Below are 10,606 nucleotides of genomic sequence, written 5' to 3'. Positions count from 1 at the left end.
AGCACTACTGCTTGGATTCGGCGGTCAGAAGGGATGGCCATTTTGCTTGTTCTGTGTTGCAGGATTTCTTGGTATGACTAGTCAGGAACCCACCTCCGAATGCGGTACTGCTTGGGTCCTCTAGTCATAAGGTGAGGAATCCACAGGTAGTTGTATCCATCAGAAGAACAAGTTACTTACCTTCGGTAACGCTTTTTCTGGTGGATACACTAGCTAGTCCGACCTCACCCGCCTCGCCGTAGCCTGTCTGGTCATACCAAGACTTTTGTATTACAAGTGTATATATGTTTAGGGATTAATTTCTATATAAATAATTGTTGTAATTATGTTACATCAGTATGGTTATATGTATGTATCTATTTGAGCTGTTGTGAGGTCGGTTTTCACCTGTTTGCTTCAAAGGCTCATAAAAAATGGGTGAAACTGACATCAGCACGCCGGCGAGGACCTCTTGACTTCAGTGACGTCAGACGAAGTAGCGTGCGGAGCTGTGCAGTTGTGACGTCCTCGTCGATATGGAGAGCTGGTAAGAAGATTTTCCGTCAAATGCTGGCGTTTTGTGAGGATTCAGAAGGTGAGGAATCCACAGGTAGCTAGTGCATCCACCAGAAAAAGAATTAACGAAGGTAAGTAACTTGTTTTTTTTAGGGTTGATGGAATGGGAGATGCTTTACCGTTCAAATAAACTTTTACTAGTCAATGAAAGCGAGGCTTTTATAATGTTTTTTATGAAGTAATTAAGGCAGAGTTTGGGAGGTATTTTATCCAAGTACTGTCCCTAGCCCATCAGGTACTATGAACCAATTAAGGTGGAGTTCAGGAGGAATTGTATCCCAGTATTGTCTCCAGCCTATCAGGCATTTTTATTATGATTGCCGTTTTATTGATTTAATATACCAGCGTTTGCTTGGCACTTAATATATTGCACATTATTAATAACTGCATCACCTTAATAATAACTTTGACATTCTGCACATAGGCATAAGTCCTCACCTGAGTTTGATTTCTTAGCTTAATAGTCTAAATTTAAGGTAGGCATACTCTCCATATTGTCAAGTTAGGAGATTTTCATGTAAGATAAAAGGGTAAAAGACTTGTAGGTCATAGTTAAGTGATAAATGGAATACCCTCATTTGCTAGCCTGATTTGTATGTCAACTGTGGAGACATAAGGAGGGTTGAAGGTGGGCTAGTGGGCGTTAACCCCTATGGTATTGTTAAACAGGTTTGCTTCTTGTCGGAATTGGATTTCTGCCATGCAGAGTCTTCTGATTGATTTTGTTCTATTCTGAGTGATGGTATTCTGTGATCAAATGGTTTTATGGTTTTGATAAACTAATAAAATACTCCAACTTACGCATGACCCAGTCTTTGAGGGACTGTGGAAGTGACAAGTGCCTTAGATACTTCCCAGAATGGGACTTATTGTGACCAAAGGGCATGCCTCCTTCCGAGGTTACATCATATCATGTGGTGATACGAAAAGCTGCTGATATGCTAGTTACCACTTACTATAGCAGAATTTAAGTCTAATCTATTACTTCATTCTGGTTTCTGTGTGTCCGAACTGCATTTACCTTTTAATGAGGTTTTGACTGAACCTGTGTTGGACATTTGGCAGAAGGTACAGGACTGCAACAGGCGATCCTCTGTTTCTAAGCAGTCATCCAACACCTGAAAGCTTTGTGGTGTAACTTCCTGTTCCTCAAAATCGACTTCAGGGTTCTTCCTAACTCCTCCAGTGGATAGGGAGTAAAAAAACAAATGGAGCAATCCATGAAGAAGCTTTCTTCTTCTGGGAGAAGGGCATTGAAATCTTCCAACGTCATGTGTCTAAGAGGGCATGGCAAAGGGAGACAGTGAGGAGCCGCTCATCAGCCTTCCTCCTCTTCTTATTCTTCTTCCCAGGCTAGTGTCACAGGAAAGCAGCCCTAGTTTCATCTTCTTAGAGCTTGCTCTTTCTGTGGGAGGAAGATTGTCCCATTTTCTACGACAGTGGAGGTTCATAACTTCGGACCTCTGGGTTTTGAGTATAGTAGAGAATGTGTACGCTTTACCCTTTCAGGAATTTCCCCCACCTTTCCCTCCTCAACAGGGTTTTTGTTTTGAAGACCATCTTCTGCGCCTCCAACAGGAAGTACAATCCCTACTTCAAAAGGGCGCAGTGGAGTTGGTTCTGGAGCAGGGTTGTTACTCGTGTTACTTCCTCATTCCCAAAAAGGGCAGCCCGTTGCAGACGATCCTAGACCTCTGGATTTTGAATCTGTTCCTCAAACAAGAGAAATTTTAAATGCTGAACCTGGCACAGGTGCTTCTTGCACTAGACGAGGAAGACTGGATGGTTTCAGTCGATTTGCAGGATGCGTATTTTCCCATCCCCATTCTGGGTGCCTTCGCTTCACGGTGGGGTTGCAACATTAACAGTTATTGGTCCTTCCGTTGGTCTTACTTCCACATCTCAAGTCTTCACGAAGGTGATGGTGGTGGTTGCAATGGGGAATACAGGTATTTCCTTACCTGGATGATTGGCTGATCAAAGCCACATCTCCTGGGTTGGTGTTGCATCACTTGCAGTTGACAACTCAGTTGTACAACATGAGCTGTTCCATAAATGTGCCCAACTATCACCTGGTGCCCTCGAAGTGTTCCCTGTCTATAGGGGCAGTACTGGACACTTTAGTGAATCAGACCTACCCTCCTCAGAGGATTCAAGATAGAGCAGTCCTGAAGGTCTTACTTCTGCTTGGTCCAATAGCTTCCTGCATTCTGTTGGTCACCCATGCACACTGGCACATGAGGGCCCTTTAGTGGTGCAGTGGTTTCAACACAATTGAGATAGCTGTGAGTCTGTAAAAATCTCCGGAGACACTAGTGGATCTTCGATGGTGGGGTGTGGACGGAAATCTGACTCAGCGGAAGTCGTTTTACCCTCCACCTCTGGTGGCCACAGTAATCACGAATGCTTCCACTGTAGGGTGGGAAGCTCACCTGGGGAATCTTGAGATGAAAGGATTATTTGTGGTCAGTCAGTGTAGGTCTTGACAGACCATATATCAACAGACAGGAAGGTGTAAGGTTGTATCTTCTTTGCAGAGACGCTCTACGACTCTGGTCCTGGGCTCAGGACCATCGTATTTGCATCATGGCAAATCACTTGGCCAAGAGTTCTGAACGTACGTGCCGGCAGTCTTTCAGCATTTTTCAGTCTCCACACGGAAGTGGTGCTCCACATTTTCCGGCTATGGGGGATCTCTCGGATAAACCTGTTTGCCACTCACGAGAATGCACATTGTCTGTCATTCTGAAGCCTCTAGTATCCGCTGCAGAGAGCAGTGGGTGATACATTTCAATTGGACTGGGGCTCCCAGATTCTTTGTGTTTTCCCCCCATGCCCTTGATCCTCGGGTTCTGAGGAAGATTCACCAAGACAGAGTCCAACTCATATTAATATCCCCAGATTGGCCACAAAAGGTGTGGTACACAGACCTTCTTCACCTCTTACTGTGCCCTCCGCTCCATCTCCCTCACAGGGAAGACTTCCTCTCACAGTCGCAGGGGCAGGTTCTACGTTCCCACCTCCAGAGCCTGTATCTGCATACCTGGAGATTGAACGGGCAACCGGAGTTCTTTTTTTCCTCCCTTATGACGTGGTGGATGTATTTTATTGGCCAGCCTCTCCAGCAAGTTGTTGTGTGCTGGCAAATGGGCTAAGTTTGTACAGTGGTGTGGTGATAATTCTGTAGACTCTTTAAAAGCCCATTTGTCAGACATTTTACGTTCTGCTCTTTCCCTGGCGCTACAAGGTTGTGCAGTTGCAACAGTTAAAGGTTATTTGTCTGCCCTTTTGGCATTCCTTTAATACCCAACCAACCTTCCCTTTGTAAGTCCTCTATAGTGCTAAGGTTTATTAAGGGACTTATTAATAGATATCCTCTCACTCCGTTTATAATGCCTCCGTGAAATCTTCATTTAGTTCTTGCTTTTTTAATGGGTTCTCCATTTAAACATTTACATAGTTGTCCTTTGAGGTTGCTCACTTTAGAGACAGATTTCCTAGTGGCGATAACATCTGCTAGGTGAGTCAGCGACTTTCAGGCCCTTAGTGTAAATCCTCTTTTCACCACTTTTTATGTAGATAAGTTGGTGTTGAGAACCAGGGCTGCTTTCCTGTCAAAGGTGTTTACTCCTTTCGACTTGGGCCAGTTTATCACCATTCCTACTTTCTATTTTCCTCCCCATCCGTCTGAGGAGGAGGAAAGGCTTCATCACTTAGACCCAAAGAGGACTGTCAGGTTTTACATGGACAGGACACAAGAGTTCAGGCTTGATGACCAACTCTTTGTGGGGTACATTGGCAAGATGAGGGGAAAGGTGATCCACAAGAAGACACTGTTGAGATGGATCATCCTTTATATTATGATCTGCTACGTCATGATGAACAAGGAACCACCTTAAGGTATCGGAGCTCATTCCACTTCTGCTCCTGCATTGGCTAGAGGTGTCCCTGTCCTTGACATATGTAAGGCGGCAACTTGGGCCTCCCTCCACACCTTTGTGAAGCATTATTACTTGGATTCTGAGACGAGGAGGGACAGTCACTTTGCCCCTTCTGTTTTGCAAGATTTTTTGGTATAGGCAGACAGGCACCTACCTCCGTGTGCAAGACTGCTTGGGGATTCTATTCATAAGGTGAGGAATCCACCAGTAGTTGTATCCATCAGAAGAATAAGTTACTTACCTCCTGTATCGCTTTTTCTGGTGGATACAGTATCTACTTGTGAATTCCTCACTGACCCACCTGCCTCCCTGTTGCCTGTCTGCATATACCAAAAATAAATCTATTTGTATATTATGCATGTATTTCTCAATGTATATACATATTTGTGTGTGTGTGTGTGTGTATATATATATATATATATATATGATTTGCAACATTGTGGCTTCTGTGATGTTGGTTTCACCTGTTTGCCTCGAAGGCATGAAAAAAGTGAGTGGAAACGGATGTCAGCACGCCGAAGAGGACTTCTTATGGCTCCACTGATGTCACACAGATTTGCGTGCAGAACCATGCTATTGTGACGTCCTTGTCGACGTGGAGAGCTATGGAGAAAAGTTTCTGTGGCATGCTGTGCATTGGGGATATTCAAAAAGGGGGGAATCCACAGTTAGATACTGTATCCACCAGGAAAAAGCTTCACCAAAGGTAAGTAACTTGTTCATCTAGTACTGGAGGATGTACAGTAGCCTCTTTCCCTTATAAGTTGCTGTATAGTATGTACGCCTCCATATGTTTCGGTAGCCTTTCTACTACTTAGAGAATGTATATAAAATTAAATGTTTGGTACTGTATCCATGTTTTGTAGAATACAAATATAGTTTTTTTTTCTAGTACCCTTTCATTTAATTTTATTTTCATATAAACGGACGATCCTAGGAAATATTCTTCATATGGCTCTTTTCCTATTTGTAATCGTTTGTAGCACACCCCTACAATCTTCCAACCTTTTTTTGAGCAATCATGTGTTAAGTGTCTTTGTATCAGAGTGTTCTTCATAGATGTATTTTCAGAGTACAGCTTACTCTTATCATATGTTAACTACCCATCTGCTGCTTGTCGATGTACTCTGAACAAAAACCAGCAAAACCATGGCATCCGACATATTGCCTTTACAACTCCGGGACAATGTACTATAACACGATTAATGTACAAGTTGCACCCTTGTTTTTCCATTTAAAGAAACATTATTTTTAAAAGTTACATATCTGCCACAAACAAATAATTGGAAATTCAAAACACTCGTTAAAATAAAGGACAAAATCAAAGAAATTATGCAACTGATGCTCGAGAAATGTACAATTTAAGTACAGAATATATTTATGTACACATTACATAGAACATTAAGTCATCTGTAGCTGCTTTCATAAAACAGTTGTAATTTTATTTCATGGCTCGTCTTCATAATATATCATTTGATAAAATGCAAAAATATTACAAAAGTGCAAAAATTGTGGTGGGCGTTTCTTCTTTCATCAGAGCTGCTATTCTGGTCTCTTGTAGAATAAATCTTTCATCTCTTTCACTCTTGCTGGATGTGTAGGATCTTCTAGACAATCTGCCCTTCAACTGCACAAAAAAGGAATAAAGTAAATTACCAGTGTGATGCTTACAACGGAAAAAATATTTCCTGTTGATTTACAATTACATCATTGTATTTTTAAATGTGTTTACATATGGAGTAGCCTCCACCAGTGAGCCATTTAGAAGAATACCTCTTTATAGTACGTCAAGGCATGTATTCATTATAATAATCAATTCTTGATGAAGTGAAGACTGACTGAAAAGCAGCAGTGATATGGTAGGAACTACCCAAGAGTCTAGACAATGCTTCATGAAGTGAAGATTGTCTGAAAATCAGCAGTGATTAAGTGATGTCGCAGGCACTACCCAAGAGGCTAGGCAATGCTTCATGAAGTGAAGACCGTGTGAAAAGCAGCAGTGACGTCGTAGGCACTTCCTAAGAGGACAGACAATGCTTCAAGTCAAACAATTATTTATTCGGTTTGAAAACCATAAAAGACCTACAAAAGTTAAAATATTAAAAGGCATAAAACCAATAAAAAAAATAAAAAAATCATCAAACACTTTATATACAAATAGTCAAACAGTTACTTCCCCACCAGGCCTCTCAGTCTCACAGCAGCAGAGATGAACTTATAAATGCTCATATATATATATATATATATATATATATATATATATATATATATATATATATATATATTCTGACTGTAAACGCTGTAGGTAAAATAAAGTAGGTCTACACCTCCTTAATGTTCAAACATTGTAACATTGGTACTAAGAACTTTTTCCTGGGGACTAAATATAAAGTGCAGAAAAGGATAAGGTGCAGCAGAGAATGAGGGGAAATGGAGTCACAGGGACAGGGGTCAAGAGCAGACTCCGAATACACTTTAGTTGCGTAGGCAACTGAGAAATGAGCTATACCCAACCTAAATCTAATAAGAGAGATACTTTGATAGGGCTCCAATGAAAATAGCAGGAAAGGCTCAATACTCTCCGTGGTGAGCAGTGGGAGAAACTCCTCCAATCTCCTCTTGCCCCTCATAGCCAACATTCTGCGTGCTAAAAACAAGCTAAAAGGTCCTGCTTCAGCTGCTGTCTAGATACCAATGCCAGGCTTGTTGGTGAAAGAAACCACTCATCCCTGCCCAGGCCCCCAGGAGACCCTTTACGTATCTAATCCAAGGAATCCCACAGGCTTTTTCTAAAAGTAAAGAATCTTGCACTATTTTCTTAATGAGGGAGGTCTCATCTTTAGTCCTAAGTGAGTACCACAACATTACTGGTGCCAGCCTGATAGGTCCTGCAGAGGGTAAATACCTAGTTCTATTTGACATAGAAGACCTGGGACATTATTAATAACTGACAATAGCCTCCCCAGGAAGACATTTTCTTTTGCCTGCAACTTTAACCCGTCCCTATAGCCCCACACGCCAGCCCCGTAGGTAACTGTCGAATGGCACTGTGTCTCTTAGATTGCAAGCAAAGTGTCCAGGGGTCTAGACCCAAGCTTCCTTGAAGACTTAGAGACCCTCCATGGTTTGCACAAATCTTAGGGACCTGGTATCAATAAGGTGTGACCAAACACTTCCACTGTCAAAAGGGAGACCTAGATACGTAAATGTGCGGACCACTGCTAGCTTTTCACCCTGAATGTGAAACGATTTCAGGCTTGTACGGGCATCGCCCTTAACCATCACATGAGACCTGGTCGAGTTTGTTTTCAGGCTTAGGTTACCCATTAAGTACACAAATGTATTTAAAAGCTTTTGGAGCCCAACCCCTGTCCTATGCTTCATTAAGTGAAGACTGTGAAAAGCAGCAGTGATGTGATAGGCAAGACCCAAAAGCATAGACCATGCTGAATGCTTCATGAAGAGAAGACTATGTGAAAAGCAGGAGTGATGTGCTAGGGTCTACCCAAGAGGACAGACAGTGCTTTATAAAGTAAAGACTGAAAAGCAGCAGTGGTGTGGTGGTAGACACCACCCAACAGTATGGATATAGGAGAGTTGGTACAGTCACATTGTAAATGTTCTCCTAATATGTGACTTGGGGCTTGATTTAGAACTTGGTGGATGGGCTACTCCGTCACAACGATGACTGATATCCCCACTGCTCAAATCTAAATCCCATAGGATAGAGTGGGATTTAAATTTCATTGGACGGGATATCCGTCACCGTTGTGACGGAGTAACCCGTCCGCTGAGTTCTAAATCAGACCCTTAATCTAGAAAAAATGCAATTAAGTCATGTTCATAAGAACGAATAGTTTGAGCAATAATTGTATTACTTAATATACATCGAGTGGGCTTTGGATCCAATCCATCCGGCTTTTGTTCTGAGACTTTGTCAAAAACATTGTGCATCAGCCCAGAGGATTATTGCTGTCTCAGTCATGCTGTTGATCATTGGGTGAATATTTCTGCTTCCTAGGGAGTATATCTGGTGCAATGAACAAAGTACAATGTTCCCTGGAGCGGGCACTATTTGCTAAACTCAATCTGTGCTTCACACATTAAATGCCAAGTGTTACACAGTTGTTTTTCACATGGTTCTTACATCTCTGTAAAGGGGGAACAATGCCACAAGGCCAGCAGATTATATTTTTTTCTTATATGTTGCCTTTGAGCCTGTACCCAGAGTGCTTCAAACATCTGAATATGTGAGCATCCCCGGGTGCACATATTTATGAATGTGACGAGAAGAAAGGAGCTTCAGTCCAAACCTAGTTAGACTATTTCCTTGTTTTCTTCTAACAAATCTGTTTTCCGAAGTGTTTTAACTGCTGTGCTATTTATGCATCTCAGAAGCCCTTGCAGCTTTAACCTCATTTGTTCAGCCTAATGGCTTTTCCACCACCTTTTAATCAGGGACGAGCTTGCTTTGTTTTCATGGTTTATGAATATTAACATCTCTTTCTGCAGCAAAAAGTTACTTTCTTGTACCACCAGTTCTCCGTGATGGATTTCTTCATTAATTTAAAACATTCTTTCCCCTTCCATTGTGTATTTGCACGAATGGAAGCTGGAATGTACTTGTATGTCTAATATGCTTCAGACTACCAAAATGAAGAGAGGGGCACAGTGTCACTTTCCTGCATACTGGAATTGTAGAGGTCTATGAGTACACTTCTCCGTGAGGCTGTAGGACTATGAAATTACATTTATTTTTTAGGCACTTTGAAACAGGATGGATAACAGAACATCTTTTATTAGTCAACAATTGTTTTAGACCCACGTTGACTTAATAATAGGTGTTTAATATTTTTCTTATATATTTGGTTTTAAAAAATGAAAAACGTATTGCAAATGTTGCTTTTTCAAATGGGTTTTTGGTTTATTTGAAGGGTTCCCTGTTTTAAGAGAGTTCTGAGAGCCTGCATGTAGGTAAGAATATTATGTTGAGGAAGTTGCCCTCATAGGGAAATGGTATTACAGGTAAGTACCATTTTCTTTTCCAGTGTTAAGACAGGAAAGAATTGTTAGATTTTTTGTTTGTTGCTCACACTGTTTTTAGAATCAAACTTTTATCAAAAACAAATGTAAATACCAAATGCAAAAAAATTGTGTCAGCCAGCGCACGCTTAAAGGACCTCAGAATGTGTACAGGGTGTGAGGAAAGGCTATTCCTTGGGTCTAAGAGTTATGGGACATGGCAAAAAGCAACTCCTTTTGTGCTCTGGCAGTAGCAGTTAGTGGCTAAACCATTGCCGGTAGAGTTTTTTTTAGGTTTTGAATTGTAAACATAATTACTATTCAACAGAAGGTTTTATGGGAATATATGTGCATGCCCGCATATAGTTCTCTAAGATGGTCTGTACATTTATATTATCTGTGACTTTTACTTATGCTTAGTGCCACTTTGAGCCTGGCAAAAATCGATGCTTCCATTGCCTGCTCTAATAAGAGTGAAACATGTTTCTGCCCATTCCTGGTTGGCTTTAATGGGACTACAAAAACCCAAATGCATTGCCTGGGATGGCAAAATGGACTGTTGCCAAACGGGGCAAGACCAGGACTGGATTGCTTATAGCTGGTTCTGGTATGCGATAAATGGTGAACAAAAACACTGAGGGACCAGAGTGTGTCCGGGAGTATTATCAGCGGCTGAGGTTATTTCAGGCAATCCACCTACAACCTATTTTGTTTTCCTTTTTGCAACTTTACTGAAAAATGACAAGCGGGTTAGACATGTTTGTAGCACAGCATGGATTTCATTTGTTCGAACCCTTTGCTGAAGTATTTTGCTAAAAAAATCTTAAACTTGAAGTGGGAGTGTTGATAGCATTGTGACTGCACTACATGAGAAGGTAGTGAGTGTAAGAAGCTGCGTTAACAAAGTGCTTGCGCTCTCGCCTTTAAACATGGTAAAATTGGCTTACATCCAATTGGCATATTTTTATGTAGAAGTTCCTTGTAAAGTGGTGGTATGTGTAACCAGGGCCTGTAAATTAAATGCTACTGCTAGGCCTGCAGAACCTACTGTGCCACCCACTTAAGTAGTCCTGTAAAGCATATCTCGG

General features: G+C 41.5%; 1 protein-coding gene across 3 annotated transcripts in view; it reads right to left on the bottom strand.

The window, feature by feature from the left end:
- Positions 1–5,913: 5,913 nt before the first annotated feature.
- SMOC1 (SPARC related modular calcium binding 1) overlaps positions 5,914–10,606 on the bottom strand; it is a 613,105-nt gene continuing 608,412 nt past the window's right edge. For all 3 annotated transcript variants that reach the window (XM_069208815.1, XM_069208816.1, XM_069208818.1), the window contains one exon: positions 5,914–6,123. Coding sequence is in view for 1 of the 3 variants with exons in the window: in XM_069208818.1 (XP_069064919.1) it covers positions 6,104–6,123 (20 nt within the window). In the remaining 2 variants the exon portion in view is untranslated. The remainder of the gene's footprint in view (positions 6,124–10,606) is intronic.

This window comes from Pleurodeles waltl, chromosome 9 (assembly GCF_031143425.1).
Source record: "Pleurodeles waltl isolate 20211129_DDA chromosome 9, aPleWal1.hap1.20221129, whole genome shotgun sequence".
Taxonomy (NCBI): domain Eukaryota; kingdom Metazoa; phylum Chordata; class Amphibia; order Caudata; family Salamandridae; genus Pleurodeles; species Pleurodeles waltl.
Note: the sequence above shows the minus strand (reverse complement) of the source record. Positions and strands in the feature narration are given on the sequence as shown.